This window comes from Cetorhinus maximus, chromosome 6 (genome assembly GCF_964194155.1).
Source record: "Cetorhinus maximus chromosome 6, sCetMax3.hap1.1, whole genome shotgun sequence".
NCBI lineage: Eukaryota > Metazoa > Chordata > Chondrichthyes > Lamniformes > Cetorhinidae > Cetorhinus > Cetorhinus maximus.
Genome location: NC_135884.1, coordinates 32198916 through 32224006, shown reverse-complemented (window position 1 = coordinate 32224006; position 25091 = coordinate 32198916). Strand labels below are relative to the sequence as shown.

General features: G+C 42.5%; 1 protein-coding gene across 3 annotated transcripts in view; it reads left to right on the top strand.

Annotated features, from left to right (window-relative positions):
* The window catches only part of LOC144681687 (ERC protein 2), an 864810-nt gene that overhangs the window by 657518 nt on the left and 182201 nt on the right, over positions 1-25091 (top strand). For all 3 annotated transcript variants that reach the window (XM_078543515.1, XM_078543513.1, XM_078543512.1), the window contains one exon: positions 16749-16880. In XM_078543515.1, the coding sequence (XP_078399641.1) occupies positions 16749-16880 (132 nt within the window). The remainder of the gene's footprint in view (positions 1-16748; positions 16881-25091) is intronic.

The window sequence follows — 25091 nt, the reverse complement described above, 5'->3', positions numbered from 1 at the left end:
GATATTCTGTAGACAGGCCAGATATATTAGTTGCTGAAATAATAACAGAAAATGCTGGAAATACTCAGCAGGTCAGGCAGTATCTGTGGAGAGAAAACACCCGATGAAAGGTCATCAACCTGAAGCATTGACTCTTTCTTTCTCCACAGCCACTGCCTAAATTTGTTGGGTATTTCCAGCATTTTCTGCTTTTATTACAGATTTGCAGAATCTGCAGTATTTTGCTGTTAGACTAGTTGCTGGAAGTAGTAGCAGCATTCCACATGTGCAGGATCTTTCCTTTCTGGGTGACTCTTGGCTACTCTAGAGATCATTTGAAAATCACAGCTTTATTCTAGCAAAATTGGAGAGCATTTGTTTATTCATATTTTGAAATCTATATTATGTGGTAGGCCCCACATAGTGGAATTTGTGAAATACTATATTGGCTTTTAATTCTGAATTCAGGTTTTTCACTTCTGGGTGCGGTTTTTGTGAAAAAGTTCAGCCGTTGATAAGTGTAAAATCAGAAATTTCTGCAAATGCAAAGGTCTGCCAGTATTTGAAGGAGAAGTGTGGGTTCATGTTTTAAGTGCTCCCTAACCAGCACAAGCTTATCAGCATAAGGTTTGTTTTCAGCCTGTATTCCCTGGTGTAGCCAGATTCAATTTCAAGTTTTTCTAACTATACTGCATTCCAAAAGATCAAAAGTTTATCAAGAATCTCCACCTGGCAGTGCTTTCCACCAGGATTCCTAGAAGTGGTGGGTGATGCATGCTGCTGGTATCCTGTGAAGTTCCAGCAGCATCAGCCATCTACTCGGTCATTTCTGTGCATTCCTGGTTTTAATGTCCCACCTGTGATGCTGCCTCTTGGCACATTGTCCAGAGGTGAGCCAAAATTCCATTGCCGTTAAATTCAGGTTTAATGTTCACCACTCATAATGACCATTCGACTCCACAGATCAAATCTTACTTTATGAATTCATTCCTATGTGTGCAAGTGTGTTTGACCTTGCTTATGATGATCATGAGGATTTCAGTGAGATTAGCAGTGATTTTTTTTTTCTCAGTGTTTCACAGACAAGCAAGATTTTTTGCACCTTGTTGAGCACAGCTCTGCTGCGGGTAAAGAATGTAACAACTCATGGGAATGCCAGTTAGAACTGTCTTGGCAATAAAATCTGGCTTTGCCAATTTGATGTGGAATGCCTTTTTCTCCTGCCTTCTGAAGTTTCTCCTCACTGATTTACAATGCGTGGTATTACTTACTCTGTGCTTCCCTTGCTAAGCAAGGTGGAGGTTTTGTAAAACAGTGAGAGAATCCTGAAAACTACCCTAAGAGATCTAGTGGAACATTTTCACATCCCATAGCAACCTGATAGAGAACAAGGATGAACACGAAAGACTAGCCATCCAATCAGAACCCAGTTTGTAAACTTAGATATAATAGTAAATCACCAGATGTTGAAAATGCATGTCTACAGATATACATTGCCAACATTTTTATCTTGTCCCTAGTGTTTGTACTACTCACTGTACCGATGTTTTCTTTGTAACTAAAATCAATAAAATTAGTCCCCTGTACCCTGATTAGTGAATTGCAGTCCTGCATGAACTGAATGGATTTGGTTGCAAAAATCAATAGAACGTAACAGGAGTTGAATTGTGGTTTAAGAGTTAGGAGCCCTAGAATGGTTCATCTGCTAACAAATTTTTACTCTTGCATTCTTATCAAGTACTTTAGTGAAGAACCTTCTTTTGAAAATGTTCCACTCCACTGAACTCGCCCTGGTCTGTTGCTGCTGGCTTTCATCTTGTTATCTGGCTTCTGTTTCATAACTGCCAAGTTACCTTTGCTTTGTCACTTAATACAACAACAACAACTTGCATTTATATAAAAACTTCTAACATAGTAAAATATCCCAAGGTGCTTCACTGGAGCATTATCAAACAAAGGGCAGAATTGTCCCAAATTTGCACTACGTGCAGTAGTGGGTGGGTAAAACAATGCCAGGCACCACATTTAAAGTACAGCCATGCTCAGTGCTTCCAGCCCAGAACTGCAGCAAGAAAGACATGGTCCTGAAAAGCAAGAAGACTGCAGCCCTCGAGCGCCTTTGGACGCCATGGAGGCCTTCTGTGTCCTTTACCCCTGCACTGGCCACAGGAGGGGCAGCTACAAGACCACTCTGGCTTGGTATGCGATGGCAGCGGTGGTCAGTGCCAATACTGCACAGAATAAGTAGGCCATCCAATGCAGAGAGAGAATGAACAATCTCATCCGTGCGGCCAGGGTATGGCAACCATCTCATCACTCTAAACTCTCACACTCAAGCCCATCACACATTCACTGGCATGTCACTCACTGCCAGCTCAAGGGACATCACCACCCATTCTCTCTCACATACCCTTACATGTCCACCTGGCCTCATCTCCTCTGGAGGCTGCCTCCTCAGCCCTCACCATTTTGAGGTCACTTGCACAGATCAACATATGCCCCCCACACACTTTGGGATACCCTCCTCCCCAGAATAGCCCTCACCTGGCAGCCTCTTCCCTTGCCTGAGGCCACTTCTTCTCCTTCCCCAAGCAAGACCTTGCCCTGCAGCCATTGAAAAGCCACCCACATATGGCTGATCTTGTATGTAGAGACCTATCCATGAGCCCCTCCTAAAATGATGTGGTGCTGTTTGTGAAGCCTGGCGCTGATATACGAACAAGGAGCAGGAGTAGGCCATTCAGCCCCTTGAGCCTGCTCCACCATTTAATAAGATCATGGCTGATCTGATAGTAACCTGAAATCTGCATCCCACCTACCGTTGATAACTTATCACCCCCTTGCTTACCAAGAATCTATCCACCTCTGCCTTTAAATATTCAAAGACTCTGCTTCCACCACCTTTTCAGGAGGAGAGTTCCAAAGACTCACGACCCTCTGAGTGAAAAAATTTCGCCTCATCTCTGTTTTAAATGGATGGCCCCTTATTTTTAAACAGTGACCCCTTGTTCTAGATTCTTCCACAAGAGGAAACATCCTCTCCACATCCACCGTGTCAAGACCCCTCAGGATCTTATATGTTTCAATCAAGTCGCCTCTTACTCTTCTAAACTCCAACAGATACAAGCTTAGTCTGTCCAATCTTTCTTAAAAGACATCGCACCCATTCCAGGTATTAGTCTGGTAAACCTTCTCTGAACTGCTTCCAACGCATTTATCTCCTTACTTAAAATACATGACCAATACTGTACACAGTTCTCCAAATGTGGTCTCACTAGTGCCCTGTAGAACTGAAGCATAACCTCCCTACTTTTGTATTCAATTCCCCTCACAAATTATAACATTCTATTAGCTTTCCTAATTACTTGCTGCACCTGCATACTAGCCTTTTGTGATTCATGCACTAGGACACCCATATCCCTCTGCACCTCAGAGCTCTGCAATCTCTCACCATTTATGCTCGTTTTTTATTCTTCTTGCCAAAATGGACAATTTTGCATTTTCCTACACTATACTCCATCTGCCAGATTTTTGTCCAGTCACTTAACCTATCTGTGTCACTTTGTAGCCTCCTTATGTCCTCTTAACAAATTAATTTCCCACCTATCTTTGTGTCATCAGCAAATTTGGCAACAATCACTTCAATCCCTTCATCCAAGTCATTTATATAAATTGTAAACCGTTGAGGTCCCAGCACTGATCCCTATGGCACGCCACTCGTTACATCTTGCCAACCTGAAAAAGACCAATTTATGCCTCCTCTCTGCTTCCTGTTAGCCAACCAATCTTCTATCCATGCCAACATGTTACCCCGACACCATGAGCTTTTATTTTCCGCAATAACTTTTGATGTGGCACCTTATCAAATACCTCTGGAAATCTAAGTGCAATACAACCAACGGTTCCCCTATATCCACAGCACATGTTACTTCCTCAAAGAACTCCAATAAGTTGGTTAAACACAATTTCCCTTTCATAAAACCATGTTGACTCTGCCTGATGACCTTGAGCTTATCCAAGTTCCCTGTTATAACTTCTTTAATAATAGCTTCTAACATTTTCCCTGCGACAGATGTTAAGCTAACTGGCCTGTAGTTTCCCGCTTTCTGACTGAGTGCTGACGGAAGCAAGGTAGGAAAACGAACCTCGAAGTCTTGAGTGATGTGCACCTGGCGGGCTGCACATCGCTTATGTGCTGTTGTGAAACACATCGGCGTGTTTTCCCGCCATTGTAGGGGAGATGAGTCCAGCGGGCTGGCCTTATAATGATATGCTGATGTATTTCAATAAGGTTCTCGACATCCGATGGTGGGAAATGCAGCCCTCCATTGGTGGGCTGAGCGGGCCATCGCAAACTGGTTTCATGCTGTCGTGAAGCTGATCACGCCATACTGTCTGCTCACGCCACCGAACACACCCAACACCAGCGGGCATGGAAAATCCCGGCCAAAGTTTGACACCCACCCACATAAGGAGAAATTAGGGCAGATGACGAAAAGATTGGTCAAAGAGGTGGATTTAAGGAGTATTTCAAAGAAGGAAAGTGAGGTTTGGGGAGAGAATTCCAGAGCTTAAGTCCTCAGCAGTTGAAGGCATGGCCAACAATAATGGAGAGATTAAAATTGGGGATGCGCAAGAGGCCTGAATTTTAGGAACACAGGATCTCAAAGGGTTGTAGGTCTGGACGAGATTACGCAGATAGGGAGGAGCAAGGCATGTAGGACATGGTGAGAGTTTGGATGTGGGCAGCAGAGTTTTGGGTGAGCTTAAGTTTATGGAGGGTGGAAAATGGGAAGCCTGCCTGGAATGTGTTGTAATACACACGACTAGCGCCATCAAAGGCATGGATGAGGGTATTAGCTCAGCTGAGACAGGGGCAGAGTCGGACATTGTTGTGGTGGTGGTAATAGTCTGCCTTAGTGACAGCACAGATATGAGGGGGACACTCATCTTGAGGTCAAATGCAACACAAAAGTTGCAAGCAGTCTGGCTCAGCCTCCAGATGGTTCCTAGGCAGAGGGATGGAATTGATGGCTAGGGGACAGAAACTGTGGCAAGAACCCTGCCAACCCTGACAAACATGTTATTGGTCACCTGTGTTGATGTACTTGTGGGCAGCAGATTGAGAGATACAACAAATATCACAAGCAGCTTCCTGGAAGGTGCGGAGGTGAAGAAATTAAGGGCTATGGGAACCTTGCTGGTTACTGACAATGCATGCCCACCCAGTCCACTGGGCAGGAGATCTTCTTGCAGGAGGCTGCAAAGTCAACAACCGCCTGACCAAAAAAAGTCTCGGCCTCCTGAGGGACAGTTGTTCAGTCATGTCCAGGAAACTGATCTTCTGTCTGCAAACTGGAGGAACAGCACCTCATCTTCCGACTAGGCACTTTACAGCCTTCCAGGCTGAATATTGAGTTCAACAATTTTAGATCATGAACTGTCTCCTCCATCCCCACCCCCTTTCCGATCCCCCCCCCTTTTTTTTTCCAATAATTTATATAGATTTTTCTTTTCCCACCTATTTCCATTATTTTTAAATGTATTTCCATCCATTCTTTTTATCTCTACCTTTTAGCCTATTTCGATTCCTTCACCCCACCCCCACTAGGGCTATCTGTACCTTGCTTGTCCTGCTTTCTACCCTTAATTAGCACATACCTTAGATAATATCACCACCTTCAACACCTCTTTGTCCTTTTGTCTATGACATCTTTTGGCTATCTCCACCTATCACTGGCCCTCTATCCAGCTCTACACTCTGCCCCCCCCCCCCCCCAAACTAGCTTATATTTCACCTCTCTTCTATTTTTACTTAGTTCTGTTGAAGAGTCATACGGACTCGAAACGTTAACTGTATTCCTCTCCGCAGATGCTGCCAGACCTGCTGAGTTTTTCCAGGTATTTTTATTTTTGTTCTGCCTACATACCTTTGTTGGAGCTGCAGCTCCGTGCTGAGCCCCTCTGTCCTGTGGAGTGGCAGGTGGTTGAGCAGCAGTTACTGCTGCTGTTCCTGTTGGTGGTTTTGCTGTGATTTCTCATCTTGTTCCTCATCAGTGTTCCAGGATAGAGATGCCCAAGTAGCTGATGTGAAGGCTGACAGTTGTGAAGTGCAGATCAAATGTAAAAACACCAACGTAACAGAAATTAGCTCCATAGCCTTGGAAATCACTTTCAAAGCATCGAAAGTACACTCTCAGAACAAGTCCTGTGAGCAAAAAGCTTTCACTTAGGCAAGGAAACTGCTGGCAGATCTCAGTATTTAAAGCCTTTTCCTGTCTTAGTTGCTTAGCCCGATGAATTCTCACTGTCCTCCTGTCTTGTTTTACCTAGCGAGTTCCAGGAAGCTCAGGAAACCCATCCACATAAAGTCAGAATCTTGGGTTCAAACTGCAGTTCATTACCACTGGACATAGTTAAGTGTCAGACCCACCTGTACCTTGGTGAAGAATGTGCTCAGATTCCTGCAGCCTTCTTGACACACTGTTTCTGGTGTTTTAACCTGCCGTCCACAGAGGAACTCAGCCACCCTGGCAGATTAAAATTCTGCCCACAACCTTACTATCTCATCCCCATCTTCTGTCTACAGCAGGCACATATCTATCCTAATCTTTGACATGCTTATGTAACTTGAATTTTCTCCATCTCCATTTACATGCAGATCTGACTGCATATTCGAATCGGATTCCATTTCTTCCGTCTCCCCTTTTTTCTCTTTTCTTTATCCCTCTTGGGTCCCTCTCTCCTATCTTCTACCCTTCCTGTCCACATACTCATGTCATTTCTCCCCACCCAGGTACTTTACCTTCTACCCACTCCCACCCCCAAACCCCTGGCCAAACCCTTATACCACTGCCCTACCCTGATCTTCACTATTCCTCTGCTGCCCTACACTCTGTACAATCCCAGATTTGAAACCATCTTAGATAAGCCCACAGCTACTTTCAGTGTCTTTCTCAATATCCTTATGCCTTATTATGAGCAACAATTGCCCATCCTTGTTGCCTATCTTCCTGCACAGAGCACACTCACCCTTCCCATCACCGATGCCTTAGACCAGGTTGGCCCAACCTTGTTGCATGCGGGCCCATATTTCCATTTTTTTTCTCACTCAAGGGGCTGATGAGCAAATTTTGGAAAGATACGTGAATCTTTTAAAAAGTCGAGTATGAAGAAAATAAACAACTTGCTGAGCAAAAATAAAGCAATGTCAAAGCAATAAATTGATAATATTAAAAAAAATTAATGAAGATGACCACTAGTTGGTCAGAGTGTGTGCATCCAGCTCTCTCTCATACTCTTTCTCTCGCTCTCTCATTCTCTCTCTCTCTCACTCCCTCTCTCCCCCTCCCCCTCAATCTCTCTCTCTCTCTCACTCTCTTACTCCCATTCACTCTCTCCCTCTATCTCTCATTCTATCTCTCTTACTCTCACTCTTACTCTCACTCACTCTCTCTCATTCACTCTACTCTCACACTCCCTCTCTCTCTATCTCTCTCTCACACTCACTCACTCACTATGAGCCTATCAGCAGCAAAAGCAGGAGAGGTAATGTGACCATTAACACCGAATCTCACCTTGGTCTCTTCCCCACTACTCTTCTGGCATCTTCCTTCCCTAACACCTCACATTGTTGCACCCCTCTTGCCTTTCCTTTAAAATCCCAATTTTCTTCTACTTACCCAAGCCTCATCCAGAGTTTCTCACCAAGGTATCTTCACTCCTTACTTCCCTCAGCCACTGTAATGGTCAATTCCTTATCCTTGGTAATCTGAATTGCAAACTCAACTTACTTGCCCTCCCTACCTTCCCTGAGCTCATTGCCCCCATGTACTCTCTTAACCTCTCCCTTCATTTAAACTCCTGCTCATATTAACAGCTACCCCCCTCAACCTTGCCTTCTCTATTTCCATCATTTCAAACACAGACAAGACCATCCTTGATTTCTTTCTTGTTTCACTGAACACACACATCCCCCTCCCCACAGCCTATCATCCTTTCTGTGTCCACCCTGAAAAATCTCCCTCAAGTGGTTTACAATTGCATTTTCAAACTCCCAAACTTTGGCCCTCGGTTGGCCAGAAGACTAATCTGTCAGTCTACTTTATCACTCCCTCACCGGTCTTTGTCTTCATCCTCAGTAGTACCCTAACTCTCTCCACCCTGGCCATTTTCTGGTATGGCCTCTATCTTTGCTTCCTCACAGACTTAAATGTACTTTGTTCAAAATTGGTTTAGCCATTCATTTCCAGCTCTGGCTTAACCAAATAAGCACTATCAGGCCCTGCTTGTCTCTACTAAAACTGCTCATTACTCCAGAGTCGTCCTGGGATGCAAGTATAAACCCTGTCTTCTTTTCTCACTGACAAACCCCTCTAAAATGACTGGGCATTTTGTGGGAAAGATTGAGAACTTGCCGAATCTGCAGGTGCATTTCTGTAACAGATGGTAACCTGGTATTCCAGGATCCTGCATCACTCTCTCAACTTCAGTTGCATCTTTGAAGTTGCTTGAAAACACACACGCTACATTCTGTGACAGTCCAGCTGCAAGTAGTATTATAGTTTAATGTTATTTCAGAAAGTTGTCTTTGTTAAATTTCTTTCTTTGATTTTGTTGTGGAAGCATAAGGGACTTGGCAAAACTACTTGAAAATGATGGTTTGGTACCTTGTGATCACAGCTGGATACCCATTATTCTCCATGTAGTTTGGATGATTATTAGTAATATATCATTTTTAAAAGGCATTTAGCTGCCCAATCAAATGATTAGTTAAAATTCTGGTATCATGTTCTAATCTATGTAGTTCCTTACATAATATTAACTGGTATGCGACTATTTTCTATTAAGTTCGTTCAGTGATTAAGAGCAAATAAAGTTTGTGAAGAAACAGTTTCTCTGTTCAGAGATTGTCTCATCAGTAGTTGATAATTTGTTGCTAACTGATCACTCAAAACATTAGGTAGAGATAAACTGTCTCAGAACAAATTGAGAAATAAATCCACGTATGCTGGATTTAATTTCTAAAAGCCATGCACAGCCTATCAGACAGCTTTTTAGGTGCTCCATCCATGGAACTGAAGGGAGAGAAAGAGGAGCTATTTACTGTTGGCAGACATTAAGTCCTATTTAAAATGGGGGAAGTTCAGGCATGCAGAAAATCGGCTATAAGTGGCACTTGATTCCTATGAGAATTGCTATTAAATGTTGTTTCTTGTAGCTTGTTACAATTATTTCCTCCACAGGAAGAGATTTTATTTCTTTCCTCTCCTTTGTTCTGAATTTGCTAGTCAAATTCACGAGGCAGGATTTTTCATATGGCGGGCGGGCTCGGCGATTGCTGCCCAAGATCGGCTCCACGCCGCCATTTTACACAGGCGGGCAAAGGCGTGCCCAGTGTCATACGCAGCCTGTGGCACTCAGCGCTACCTGTGTGGGCGGGGGGGAGGAGGGAGAGTCGGGGCCAGCACTCTTTCGCCCATGCATGATAAAGAGCGCAACAATCTCCCTGAGACATGGAGCTGCCTCAGGGAGGTTGAATCGATAATAAAATTATTAAATAAAAGGTGTAAAAATGTACTTAAACGTGTACTCTCATGTGACTGTGTCACATGAGTTGGGACATGTTTTTAAATGTATGAATTTTTAAAAATTTGTTGAATAAACGCTTCAGGAAACCTCATCCCGCTCGTGGATGAGGTTTCCTAAAAAACGCAAAGGCGGCCTTTACGCCTGCCCGCCAACCTTAAGGTTGGACGGGCAGTGTTTAGAATAACTTTAATTAGATCCTTAATGGCCTTAATAGGTCGTTTGCATATTGGCAGGCACGCAGCCGACTCCGGTGCACACCCGCCAAACGAAACTTTGCTACTGAGCACGATGGTGTCGGGACGCATGTCCGACATCATCGCGCGTCATTTTACGTGTCGGCATGTTGGGCCAGCCCCCGCACGCCAATCGGAAAATTCTGCCCTTGGATAGCCCAGATCAATTTGAATTTTTAGGTCCATCAAAGTTAAGAGTGTGTAATAAATAAGGGAAATAATAGAACAAGTGTGGGGAAGGAGGAGGAGACAAATAGGAAGGAGGGAGAAAGGGGAGATGGAGGAAGAGAGGGAGTGGGGAAAGGAGGAGATAAAGGGAAAGGTGGAGGAGAGGGGAAGGGGAAGGGATGGAAGTAGTATATACTGGAGCTACCCTCACTATTCTGTTGGGGAGGTGTAAATAAATTTAGTTCAATAATGGCGGCCTGCAATTGAGCATGTATTTCTCAGTGCAATAGACAGCAGAAAGATGACAACGAGGCTGGGATAGAACGCTTTTAAGCACTTAATTTGAGAAATTAAGGACTGAAGAACATTGTGTCACACTTTTTGAAACTCTGACTTTGAGAAGTTTGAGCGGGATGTGAAAGGCTATTCTGTGTGCACATCATATTCAGGTACACGGTGAGGTAGCATAGTGTGTTATTGAAAAAATGGCACTGAAGACATATTTGGAGACAATGGGGGAATTCAACCCTAACAACGAGGACTGGTGTAATTACAAACAAAGATTACACATTTAGTTGAAAGTGAATAAAATAGGAGATAAGGATAAAGTAAATGCTTTTCTCACCATGATGGGCCCAGGTGCTTTTGAGGTGGTGTCTAACCAGTGTTGCCTATGATGCCCCAGTATGATGGACTATTCTGAAATTAGTGAGATTCTGGATTCCTGTTAGAACATGACTAAGAAAGAGATTGCACTGAGAATTGTATTCCATAAAAGGAAACAGTTGCCAAGTGAGACTTGCAGATTACATTCTTGAGTTACTGGAGCTCTTTCATCACTGTGGGTATGGCATGAACTTGGGATTCAACCTTAGGCTTCCTACAAATGTGTCACTAAAGAAAAACAAAATCTAGGCCAAGCTTTTGTGCAAAGGCAATAAGTTGACATGAAAGGAATCCTGCAAAGAGGCCACAGCCATGGAAATGGCAGAAAGAGAGAGTTGCAAATTGCAGGGGAGGTCTTTTCCTGATTCTTCTATTCCAGTACACCATCTGGATGTGATCAAGTTATTTTCCTGGGCCAGCAGGAGAGATCTACCTGATTTCAGTGGGATCCAGGCCACGGCAGCCAGGTTCATAGTCTCGGACAGAAATTTAGATACTACTATTGCCATGGTAGTTACCAACCATTTAAATGCCCCATTTCCAGTCAAAGTGCTATGCCTGTGGGAGGGTTGATCATATCCAGATGACATGCAGGAAAAGAGGAAGCATCAATGCTGCACGTCATGGTTAAACTCCAGGTCACAGCCGTGCACCAGGTTGAGGTCGTGGTAGAATTAAGTCTAGTTCAGGAGTCTGGAAATCCTCAAATGCGCATATGGTAGATGTGGAAACAAAAGTTGATGTTATCAAGCAGGAAGATCAAGAGTTGTATTCAGTCAGAGAGCAAGGAAAACAGCACATGAAGATGAGAGTAATAGAGCTGAAGATATAGTTCCAGCTTCCACAGTGGAAATAAAAGTCAGAGATTCACAACTTTAGTTCATCATTGGTAATGCTTCAGCAGTGTCTGTTATCTCAGAAGAATACAAAAGTCCCTAAATTACATTGCCTTAGGCAAAGCTGGTGTGAAACTGACTAGTTATTCCAATAACAGTATTCCAGTGTTAGGTGTAGTTAGTGTTAGGCTGGAATATGAAGATGCATCCTATTACTTGCCATTGGTAGTGGTAGGATGGAACAACGTCTCCCTGATGGCAAAGAATTGGCTTAAGAAGATACAGTTAAACTGGACCAAGTTAGTTACAGATTACAGTTGAGATCAGTAAGAATTTGTCTGACAGTGAGAAAGTGCGAAGAGCACAAAGTTGTCTTTCAGCAAGGAAGGCCAAATAATAAGGTTAGGTATCACAAGGGCAATGGACAGCTAACATTTTGCAAGGCTAGGCCAGTGCCTTGTACACAGTTAGAAGCAGTAAACAAAGGAGCTGAATAGATCAGAAAGAACTGAGCAATTAAGAAGATGAAGAGCTGTGAATGGGCTCACCCATTGCGGGCGTTCAAAAAGCAGACAGGTCCGTTCAGATTTGTGTAGATTATTAACAAACAATAAATAAGGTGATCAAGAATGATACTTACCCACTGCTTGCTTACCAGTGAAGATTTGTTTTCTAATTTAGCCAATGGAAAGATGCTCAGTAAGGTAGATTTGTCAAATGCATATTTTCAATTAGAGTTAACTGACAAGAGCAAGGAACTGTTTACCATTCATATGCACAGAGCTGTACCTGTACGCAAAGTTACCATTTGGGGTGTCTACTGCTCCTGCAGTGTTCCAGAGTGTCATGGATCAGGTATAAAGTGGGATGAAAGGATTGTGCTCCTTCGGTGACATTCTAATTAGCGGTAAAACAGAGAAAGAGCACATTGTAATGTTGAACAAAGTCCTAGATTGACTTTGAAAGTATGACATCGAAACTAAAAAGTGCAAGCATTGCTTCATGGTGTCACATGCAACATACTTGGGTCACCAAATAAATGGTGAAGGTATCCATCCAACATAGGGGAAGGTTGAGGAGATTTTGATCAAAGAGACCAGAGAATGAAGAATTTAGACCATTCATTGGGAGTATTGTGTATTATTCTAAGTTCATCCCCGAGTTAGCTAATACATTTGCTCCACTGTATCAACTGCTGAAAGATGGAATAGATTGAGAGTGAGCTGTGGAGTGTCAGGAAGCATATGAAGAAGTGAAGAAAGTACTGACTAGTGATGTTGTTTTGACTCACTATGATCCCAAGAAAAAAATGATTTTAGTGTGCAATGTTTTACCACAGGGTGTTATCTCACACAATGGAAGACAGTGTGGAGAAGCCTGTAGCATATGCTTCATGCATTTTAATGAAGTCAGAGCAAAATTACCCAAGTTAAGAAAGAGGCATTAGCGATCATATATGCTGTTACTAAGTTCTACAGATACTTGTATGGTAGGAAGCTCACTTTGTTAACTGACCACCAAGCCCTTTTGATCATGTTTGGTTCAAAGAAGGGAGTACCATCCATAGCGGCAGCACAGCTTCAGAGATGTGTGTTGATTTTTTATGGCCCATCAGTACGATATTAAATATCATAAGTCAGCAGGTCACGCAAATGCAAATGTTCTTTCAATATTTCCCATGAAGACTAATTCAATTTTAACTACTGAGGTGCCTGTGAATTACTTTACATACACAAATGATATGCCAGTGTCTGCCAGAGAAATTAGTGAAGAAACTCACACAGCTGTGGTGCTCAGTAAAGTACTCAATTATGTAATGAATGGCTGGTCTAAAGAGTGTGATGATGAGAAATTACAGGTGCATTTCACATGGAGAAATGAGCTAAGTGTCGATCAAGTCTGTCTCCTATGGGGTTTAGGAGCCATTATTCTGCCAAGGTTTAGAGAGAGATTGTTAAAGCAACTTTATTCAGAGCACACAGGAATAATCTGTATGAAAGCAGTAACAAGAAGCTATTTTTAGTATCTAAAGGTAGATACAGATATTGAAGAGTTGGTGAAAAGTTATGAAGTGTGTCTCAGAATAAGAAATGATCCAACCAAGGCTTCTTTCATTCCATGGTCAAACACAAAACCATGGGAACAAGTACAATACATATTGATTTCTTTGACTTGGAAGGGAAAGAGTACTTTGTTTTGGTTGGTAGCTTTAGCAAGTGCGTTAATGGTGAGTCTATGCCCAGTACTACAAGTGCCAAAATTATTAAGGCTTTGAGAAGTTGGTTTGCATTTTATGGGTTGCCAGAGATGTTGGTGTCAGATAATGGCCCTATAGTCTACAACAGGTTGCTTACCTTACGAGTCAGTGTTTAAACATGCTCCTGCGACAAGGTTTAGTTTGCTTAAACCTGACTTCGATAGCAAAATAAGAGAAAAGCAAGACAAATCGAAGATAAATCATGATATACCAGACACAAAACTTGGAGATTTCAGAGCTGGTCAGAAGGTCATGGTGAAAAATCACCAAGGTGTTATGTGATTGGAGTTATTGTCAAGAGACTGGGTGCATTTACATATCTAGTGGAGATTGGAGAGATACTCCATCAGCATCATGTAGATCATTTGCTTGAAAGAGGAAATCTGACAAAGGGAGAAAAGAGAAATCTATTAGTTCAAGTAGTCCTAATTCCTCCTACAGCCCAAAGTGAATGTCAAAAAGGAACGAAAAGTTTGCCAGTATTACAGAATCCACCGGTAGAGCAGAGTGAGTTAGGGTTTTTGATTAAGGCAAATCAATCAATGTCATAGTCGCAAAGTTCAGATTTGACATAGAGATGTTAAGAGAGCAGAGTCAAGCTAATGGAAATGGAAAGAGATACGTAGACAGAAAGAGAACAAAGCCAGATAGGTTAATTGAAAGTATGTAGGAAGAAAGAAGAAAAAAATTGTTCTTTTCATTATTTCTTGTCAAATTATAATTTTAGCAAACACACAGTAGTGTTAAGGAAATTTTTTGACATGTAAATTACCCTGGCAGTATTGGTCATATCTGTTTTGGTTACAATAGCAAAAATATGCAACCCAATCTTTTAAATTTTCAGGTATTGTTGATATTGGTTAAATCATATTATATTCTGGGAAACTATGTACATGTACCATTTTACATTTTAAAGTGGGGAAAGGGTGTAATAGATTGTAGAGCTGTCCTCCCTGCTTTGTTGAGGCGGTGTAAATAAAGTTAGTTCAATAATGGTGGCCTGCAGTTGAACATGTTAGTTTTTCTCAGTGCAATACACGACAGTGGTGAGAATGTCTCTATCTGGGAAATCCTATCCGTGCAACCGGAAGGGTATTGCCAGTGACTGGAACTTTTGTCCAGCTGTGAAGGTGAAGTGCTGAGGAAAGGGAATTCAGACCATTGGGTAAGGAATTGAGTACAGCCCAATACTTTTTGCTCGTTGTTTAGTGGCGGGGGGGGGAGTGGGTGGATGGAACCCAAAAATCTCAATTGTGGCAGAAGCTGCTTATGCTCATTCCAAATGCTGGCAATTTCACTGTTTCCAAGTTTCTGTGTCACTGTCTTTTCCACAACATTTATCATGGCCAGGATTTTATAGCCCCGCCGCAGCGTGTCTCCCCCTGGCAGATGCGGCGAGCCATTTAAATCTCCATTCAGTTCGGCGGGACATTGATACCCCACTGGGCAGAAAGGGTCATAAAATCCCGGCCCATGAGTTATAGATGACACTTTGTCCCCATTTTGGCTGAGGTAGAGAGGATATTTGTCATGTATGGGCCTAAGGACTTTCTCAGCTTCACCACATCTCTCATCCTCTTCATCAATCACTAATGGGACCAGCTCTGACCACTGCTCACTTCCCTGACCACCCTGAATTTCAGCTTTTCTCCACCTCCATTTTGTTCATTCTTTATCATGGAATAGAACTGTCCTTGATTCCTCGTTAACTCTCAACTTCCCAAACCCCTTTCCTCTTATATTGCACACATTATGACACCTCTACCACTGTCAACCTACTCACTTGCTTTCTTAATCTATGCTTTCAGCACCCTTGCCTGATCTACATTGCATTTGTGGCTATTAGACTTAAGGAAAACACATTCGAAACAGAGCTGACCTAATCATTCATTACAAGACTTGGCTTCATCATTAATGAGGTCAGCCATATCTGGAGATCTGAAATAAAAAAAGAAAATGCTGGAAACTCGCAGCAGGTCAGGAAACTTCTCTGGAGAAAGAAAGGTAACATTAATGTCTCAGCTCTATGATCCTTCTTCAGAACCCCCCCCAACGAAAGCTCATCATCCAGAAACATTAACACTACCTCCCTTTCTCCACAGTAGCTGCCTGGCCTTCTGAGAGTTTCCATCATTTTCTGTTTTTATTTAATTAGTTGAAAATGGTAGGTGAGTTTTCCAGTATTTTAATATGGGACCATGCAATCTTTGGTCTTTAAAGATGCTTTCAAGTAAACCTTGACTTTGGGTCCAAATACCGGAAAGCAGGTTTCCTGAATTAAAATATGCTATTGACATTAGGGTAGAATGTTACTTAAAGATTCAAATGTTTTATTATTGATGACCTGACCATTCAGGATGAAACAACAATTGGGAAGAATAAATGCAGTGAGAGACACTGTACATTTTGTTTCTAATGGTAGGTACCATTGAATCTAGTGTTAATGCTGTATCCTGTTTCCAGATGGAGGAAGGCATACAATTGATTGATGCCCTGGACACACAGCCCAGGCTTATGGTAGAAGCCATCATTGTATGTTGTAACTATCTGAATGAATGCCATATTATTTTCTTGCTAATATTTTCTAGGATTAATTTTAATTAACCAGGTTAATCTTTACTTGTGAAAGTAGGATGTTCTAATTCCTCTAGGATTTTCTTTTGAATGTGATTAAATGAAAGCTTTGGCTATTGTGAATCAGATGTTGCTTTTCTTCAAGTATCTACTAATGTTTAAAAATATTGTTAATTTCTGCATGACTACCTGAAAACCAAGTGCACTGCCATGACTTGGAGGAGATGCGTTGGCTGTTTTCTTCTCTCTCTTCAATGACATGCTTACAGAATGAAAGCCCAAATTAAAGCGGAATTCCAGCATGCAGCTCTTTTCCTAATTTAATTTGTTTTAGTAATTGGCTCTGCTTTGAATCAGCCTCAATACTAAAAGCATTTTTGTTTTTATCCTATAAGAAGTCTTTGAAAGATTAGACCATTTAATTAGTCGCTTTTCTTTCCTTAGACACAGAATCGGATGAAACTTATGGCAGACAATTATGATGATGATCATCACCACCACCATCACCATCACCACCATCACCATCGTTCACCGGCAAGATCACAGCACAGTAACCATAGACCCTCTCCTGATCAGGTGAGTCTTCAGCAGTCTTATCTATAAACTGTTGTAATCTTCTATTGGGTCAGTTTGTAACGACCGTTTGATAAATTCCATTTTGCGTCCATGACAAATTAGAACAAGAAGCGCCAGCCACTGAGGACACAAGCTCAATCTTTGTCACAGTTGTTTTCTAGTTCAGTCAACAAGGCAAATATATTACACGAACTGAAAGTGCTTGCTGCTTGTACTCATCTGCCATCTGAATATTGCTGTTATTTAAGTTTCAAGAAGGGGAAAACTAATCTTTGTGAATAATGGTGTTTAGTTTTGTGCGCACGCATGGAACAATCTTCCGATTTTAACATGCCTTTTACTTTTCTATTATTCACAGCAAAATACAAATCATTCTTTATAGTTTTGGATATATTTACATCAAATTGAATGAGGTTAGGCATTCGTAGTTTACTATGGAATAGCATAATTGAAGGACTATTCCCTAATCCTCGTTAACCAGAAAGTAATTGCTCTACGTGCTACATGATGGGATTATGAACATCTGCTCTAATATGAAATTTGGTTCACAAAGGAATGATAATATTTTCCTTATCTGGATGCTTCAGAGATTATTTTACCAATAAAAGGATTGCGCAACAGATGCCAGGTTTATATGGATCTATCATTGATAATCAATGTTCATTTTATTAATGATAAAATTCAGTGATTTGTTATTTAAAGATATATTTTCAATCAAGATTATGACATATGTTTTCCATTATTTTGTGGAAATGCCTTGTCTTTGCCATCCTTTATCAGAAGATATCTTTCCTTGTAGGCATGGTCACTGAGTCAAAAACTTAGGCATGGATTATCTTCATCGCTGCTTGGTGGTTCAGACAATAATTTATATTTTTATCCAAGACTGTTTTATAACAAGTGTTACTCGGAGCTGAAGTTATGTTTTTAGTGAATGTGCCTTGATCAAAAGTTTAACCAAAGAGCTTTTGAGCAGTATTTTTAATGGTCAATAAAGTGCATGCTGGTTGACAAGTACAAATACAATTAGATTTAGTGCTATATTACTGTTTATGAATTGAATCAAGTGAGATACTTGTATAGCGTTTAAAAGGTCACTAGTCCAGCTCATAAGAAGAAGGCCCTTCAAGTCTATATAGTCTTATCATCTGAGAATACCAACTGAATAATCTTCCCAACATAGAACCCAGCTGTTGCCCAGATTTCCTAGTTCCAAACACCCTTCCTTACATTGTCCTAATTTTGCCCTCCAAAACCTTGAACCTGGATTTTCTTGCCATGCTGCCTCATCTGTAAAAACAGTTTCCTTCCCTCTTTCTCATTCAGTACTTATAGAGTCATAGAGGGGTACAGCACAGAAAAAGGCCCTTCAGCCCATTGAGTCTGCGCCGGTCAAACAAGTACCTAACTATTCTACTCCCATTTTCCAGCACTAGGCCCATAGCCTTGTATGCCATGCCATGGCATCGCAAGTGCACATCCAAATACTTCTCAAATGTTATGAGGGTTTCTGCTTCTATACCACCCTTTCAGGCAGAGTTCCAGATTCCCACCACCCTCTGGGTGAAAAAATTCTTCCTCACATCCCCTCTAAACCTCCTGCTCCTTACCTTAAATCTATGCCCCCTTAGTTATTGATCCTTCCACCAAGGGGAAAAGTTCCTTCCTGTCTACCCTATCTACGCTCCTCATAATTTTATACACCTCAATCATGTCCCCCTTCAATCTCCTCTGCTCCAGGGAAAATAACCCCAGTCTATCCAATCTCTTCTCATAACTAAAACTTTCCAACCCAGGCAACATCCTGGTAAATATCCTCTGCACTTTCTCTAGTGCAATCACATCCTTCCTATAATGCAAATTCCAGAACTGCACACAATACTGTTTTATACAGTTCCAGCATAACCTCCCTGCTCTTATATTCTGTGCCTCAGCTAATAAAGGCAAGTATCCCACATGCCTTCTTAGCCACCTTACCTACCTGTCCCGCTACCTTAAGGGACCAGTGGACATGCACACCAAGGTCCCTTTGATCCTCGGTACTTCCCGGGGTCCTACCATTCATCGTGTATTCCTGTGCCTTGTTTGGCCTGCCCAAGTGCATCACTTCACACTTATCTGGATTAAATTCCATTTGCCACTGATCAGCCCATCTGACCAGCCCGTCTATATCCCCCTGTAATCTATGGCTATCCTCCTCACTATTTACCACCCCACCAATTTTCGTGTCATCCGCGAACTTGCTGAACAACCCTCCTACTTGATGTACTGTTACAAGATCCACTTTGAGTAGCCTCCTTGCAAGTCAGTGATCCTTAGATTATTAGCTCATTCTTCTTAGCTCTTTCCTTTCACACCAAGGATCAGCTTTCCTGCTCCCTGCACTATCTCCAGGGCCTGGTTGATAGAGACCAGACCTTAAATAGTTGTAGTGATCAGCTAAAAATCTGTATTGGTGCCTCTGGTTAAATACTGGCTCTTTATTTTTATATAAACGTGATTAGTTTATCTGTCCATCACCGTATCTGACTGAACCATCATCGTGCTGTAGTTTCCCCTGCGAAACCAAAGCACACCATGACTTCAGAATCATACTGGAGATTAAAGATAACTCCAGCTCTTGTCTCCTTTGTCCCTTCACCCATGCCAATTCTCTCACCTCCAGCACTCAGAATGTGACTAACCATTTAGCTGATCTGCTTCTTTCCTCCTCTTCACCCCTGCCCTTTCCCTTTGCTCACCAACCTCCCACCAGGCTCATTGGCCTGGTTAAGGGTGTGGCAAGAGGAGTGGCAGGGTTGAATAGCGCCTAGTGCAGACCACACACCCTTCTTTAGTTTCTGTCCCATCTTTCCGTATGCCCTCTGTGGCTCATATTTTGTTCCAGACCCACCTCCTGCTCTGTTGACTCAACTCCCATTCAATTACTGACTCTTTCCTTACAGATCCCAATACTAGCTGACATTCAAAATAGTTCCCTATTTTTTGAACACTGCCCCTCCCACTTTTAAATCTGCCATCATAAACACATGCTCAAAAAAAAAACTTTCAGCCCCTATCTCACCTTAAAATACATTCCCTTCTCCAAACTCCATTTTCTTTACAAAGTCCTTGAACATGATGTCATCTCCCAAAAATCTATGTGCATCTCTCCCTCGACTCCATGTTTGAGTCTCTCCAGTTAGAGAGGACTGATGCAATAGGAAAGAAACTACCTTAATCAAAGTTACAAATGACATTGTCTGTGACCCTGATCATGGTACTTTCCTCCCTTGTTCTTGAACTCAGTGCAGCCTTTGGCATGGTTAACCACACCATATTCCTCAATAACTCTTCTCTATTATCCAGTCAGTAGGATTGCCTTTGCTTGGTTCCACTCTTACCTATTCAATCATACCCAAAGCATCTCTAGTAATGGTTTACACCACTGCCTCTGGAGTTCCCCAAGAGCTTATCCTTACCGCCATCTCTTCTAACACATGCCGCTCCATGGCAACATTATCCACAGACAACGGATCAGCTTTCATCTGTACCTTGACAACACCTTGCTCTACTTCTTCATCACCTTTCTCAACCACATCATGGCCTGTGTGTTGTTATTCTGCTTATCTGACATAAAGTCTTGGCTGAGTGGCAGTTTTGTCCAGTTAAACTTTGGGAATATAGAAGCCATTGTCTCATCCTCTACCTAAACTTGCCATTGAGCCCACTCTCTCCCCAGCTACTGCCTCTGGCTGAACCAATCTCAGTATTCTATTTGACACATCCTCTCCATCACAAAGACCGCCTCCATCACCACCTTCTATCTTCTTAATATCAACCGCCTCTGCCCCTTCTCAATCTTTGCTGATAAATCATCCATATATTTGTCATCTCTGAACATGATTATTTCAACACTCTCCGATCCTGGCACGCATCCTTCTTCCTCCATCCTCCACTGAGATCACCCAAATTCTGCTCAACTAACAATCTTACCCTTGCTGACTTGCATTGATTTGGGTTCCCCCAATGCCTCCAATTTAAAATTCTCCTCATTGCCTCTTCTCTCCCTATTCCTGTGGCTTCCGGCAACCCCATTCCTCTGACATTGGCCTCATGCATTTCCCCTTCTATTTATCCCACCATTGGCACTGAATTTTAAGCTACCTAGCCCTCAGGCTTCTGAATTCCCTCCCTAAACTCCTACATTTTCCTCTGCTCATCAAAACCTACCTCTTTGACCAAACATTTTGCACAATCTGCTGCCTAATTTAGATTGTTTTTAAAGTCTTTCTTTCTCACTGGGATAAATCTTTGCTGAGAGTTTTTAAATATCTGCTTAAAAGTCTCCCACTGCATCTCTACTGTCCTACTCTTTAACCTAGTTTCCCACTTCACTTTAGCCAGCTCTGCCTTCATACCCTTATAATTGCCTTTAAATGTTAGTCTTAGACCCACACTTCTCACCTTCAAACTGAACATGAAATTCTATCATGTATGATTGCTGTTGCCTAGCGGCTCTTTTATTATGAGGCTATCGATTAATCCTGTCTCATTGCACATTATCAAGTCTAGAATAGCCTGCTCTCTGGTTGGTGCTAGAACACACTAGTCTAAGAAATTGTCCCGATTATACTCTATGAACTCATTTTCTAGGCTACCCTTGCCAATCTACTTCTTCCAATCCACATGCAGATTAAAGCCACCCATGATTATTGTAGTACCTTTCTTACACGCCCCATTTATTTCTTCCTGTATACTCTGACCTACATTCTAACTACCGTTTGGGGATGTATAAACATAGGAACATACATAATAGGAGCAGAAGTAGGTCATTTGGCCCCTCGAACCCGCTCTGCCATTCACCAAGTTCATGGCTGATCTGTTTGTGTTTTGATTCCACATTCCCATCTGCCCCTGTTAATCTGTGGTTCCCTTGCCTAACAAGAATCTATCTCCCTCCACCTTAAAAATATTCATTGACCCTGCCTCCACTGCCTTCTGAGGCAAAGGGTTCCAAAGTCTCTCAGCCCTCTGAGAGAAAAATTTCCTCCTCATCTCTGTTCTATAGGGCTGATCCCTAATTTTAAAACAGTGCCCCTAGTTCTGGACTCACCCACAAGAGGAAACATCTTTTCCACGCACCTTGTCAGGATCTTATATGCTTCAATCAAGTCACCCTTCATTCTTCTTAAACTCCAGTGGAAACAAGCCCAGCCTGTCCAATCTCCAAAGACAACCTGCTCATTCCAGGTATCAATCTAGTAAACCTCCTCTGCACTACCTCCAACACATTTACATCCTTCCATAAATAAGGAGACCAAAACTGCACACAGTATTGGAGACGTGTCTCGCCAATGCCCTGTATAACTGAAGCAGCACCTAGAGGAGAGTGAGAGAGGAGGACCCTGGGACAAGCAGTCAACAACACCTAGAGGAGAGTGCAAGAGGAGGACCTGTTTCTACCTGTCAGAATCGAAGTGTGACGTCAAAGGAAAACAGGTAGGTGATTGGTGGGTATCTCTTCTGTGTCTCTTTTGATTGGCCAAGTGGTTTAAATCAGGAGATGTTATTACAGCTGAAGAATACATTTAAGACATTCACTTTTAAAATATTTAACATCCAAATTAATTAATTAATTAATTAGAATAGAGTTGGCTGGGCAGGCGAAGTGTTGCAGCTGTAGTATGTGGGTACTGGTGGATGCTGGTACGATCCATGGTGACCACATCGGCAGCAAGTGTTGGCTGCTCGAGGAACTTCAGCTTAGAGTTGATGAGCTGGAGTCCGAGCTGCGGACACTGCGACACATCAGGGAGGGTGAGAGTTACCTGTACACTGTGTTTCAGGAGACAGTCATACCCCCTTAGATTAATTACATCAAATTTGGACCGTGGTCAGGGACTGGATGGTGTGACTGCAAGTGAGGCAGGTATGGGGATCCAAAACTAGCTTTGGAGGAGCCTCAGCCAGTGCCCTTGTCCAATAGGTACAAGGTTCTTGCTCCTGGTGTGGACGAGGGCACAGACTGCAGGGAGGATGAGCGAGCTGACCACAGTACCAGAGCGCCATTCAAGTGGGGGGAGAAAAGAGAAATGTAGTAGTAATAGGGGATAGCATAGTTAGGGGAATAAGATACTGTTCTCTGCAGCAAAGACAGAGTCCTGAAGGCTGTGTTGCCTACCTGGTGCCAAGGGTAAGGACATCTCTTCAGGGCTGGAGAGGAACTTGGAGTGGGAGGGGAAGGATCCAGTTGTCGTGGTCCATGTAGGTACCAACGACATAGGTAGGACTAGGAAAGAGGTTCTGCTGAGGGACTCCCAGCACCTCGGGGCTAAATCAAAAAGCAGAACCACAAAGGTAATAATCTCTGGATTACTACCTGAGCCATGTGCAAATTGGGGTAGGGTCAATAAGATTAGAGAGGTAAATGTGTGGCTTCAAGATTGGTGTGGGAGAAATGGGTTCTGATTCATGGGACACTGACACCAGTACTGGGGAAGGAGAGCTGCTCCGTTGGGATGTGCTCCATTTGAACCATGCTGGGACCAGTGTCCTGGCAAATTGGGTTGTAGATAGGGCTTCAAGCTAATTGGTGGGGGGGGGGAGGGTTCAATTGAAGGGAAGTTTAAAAAATTCAAAAAGAAGCGAGAGAGCAGAGGTGCAGGGTAGTGAAGAGGCAAATGATAATCAAAGTGTGACAGGAAGGGGCAGAAAATATAAGTATAAGAGTGCAGCAAAAATCAGAACCAGAATGAGCAATGATGGTTAAAAAGTCAAAGTTTAAGGCTCTTTGTCTGAATGCACGCAGCATTTGTAACTAGATAGATGAGTTGATGGCACAAATAGAAATAAATGAATATGACTTGATAGCTATTACAGAGACGTGATTGCAGGGTGACCAGGACTGGGAGTAGTGTGTGCTGTTTTGGTCCCCATATTTAAGAAAGGATATACTGGCATTGGAGGCAGTTCAAAAGAGATTCACTAGGCTGATTCCTGGGATGAAGGGGTAGACTTATCAAGAACAGCTAAACAGGCTAGGCCTTTATTCGTTAGAGTTTAGAAGAATGAGGGGTGATCTTATTGAAATGTAGAAGATTCTGAGGAGGCTTGACAGGGTAGAAGTTGAGATGTTTCCACTAGTGCGGGAATCTCAAACTATGGGACATAGTTACAGAATAAGGGGGCACTCGTTTAAAACTTGAGATGCAAAGGAATTTTTTCACTTAGAGGGTAGTGAATGTCTAGAATTCTCTACCCCAGCGAGTTGTGGAGGCTAGATCACTGAAAGTATTTAAAGAGGAGGTAGCTAGATTTTTGAAATATTGGGGAGTTGAGGGCTATGAGGAGCTGGCACGAAAGAAGAGTTGAGGCCTGGGGCAGATCAGCCATGATCTTATGAATGCCAGGGAAGGCTTATGGGGCTGAATGAGCTACTCCTGCTCCTATTCTTATGTTCTTATAACATCCTTACTTTTATGTTCAATTCTTCTCATAATAAAGGATAGCATTCCATTAGCCTTCTTAATTACTTGCTGTACCTGCATTCTAACTTTTTGTGATTTATGCACAAGAACACCTAACTCTGCAGCCATTCTCTTTTTAAGTAATACTCTGCTTTTTTATTCTTCCTGCCAAAGTGAGCACCTTTGCATTTTCCCACATTATACTCTATCTGCCAGATCTTTGCCCACTCACTCAGCTTATCTAACTCCTCACTGCAAACTCCTCATGTCTTAATCACAACATATCTATCTACCTATCTTTGTGTCGTCTGCAAATTTAGCTGCCATGCCTTCGCTCCCCTCGTCGAAATCATTAATGTAAATTGTAACAAGTTGAGGCCCCAGCAAAGACCCCTGCGGGACTCCACTCTTTACATCCTGCCAATCAGACAAAGGCCCATTTATGCATACTCTCTGTTTTCTGCCTGCCAGCCAGCCAATCTTCTATCCAGGCTAATATGCTATGGCCTAAACCATGAGCTTTTAAAACTACTCCCACAAGTGACATCTTATCTTTCCAAATCCCTGCCCAAGCTGATTCTACATCTGGGTCTTTCAAGTTAAGGTCATCTATCACAGTATCACAGAATAGAATCACAGAATTGTTACGGTGCAGAGGAGGCCATTCGGCCCATCATGTCTGCATCGGCTCGCCAAATGAGCATTGTGACTTAGTGCCATTCTCCTGCCTTTTCTCCATAACCCTGCACATTGTTTCTATTCA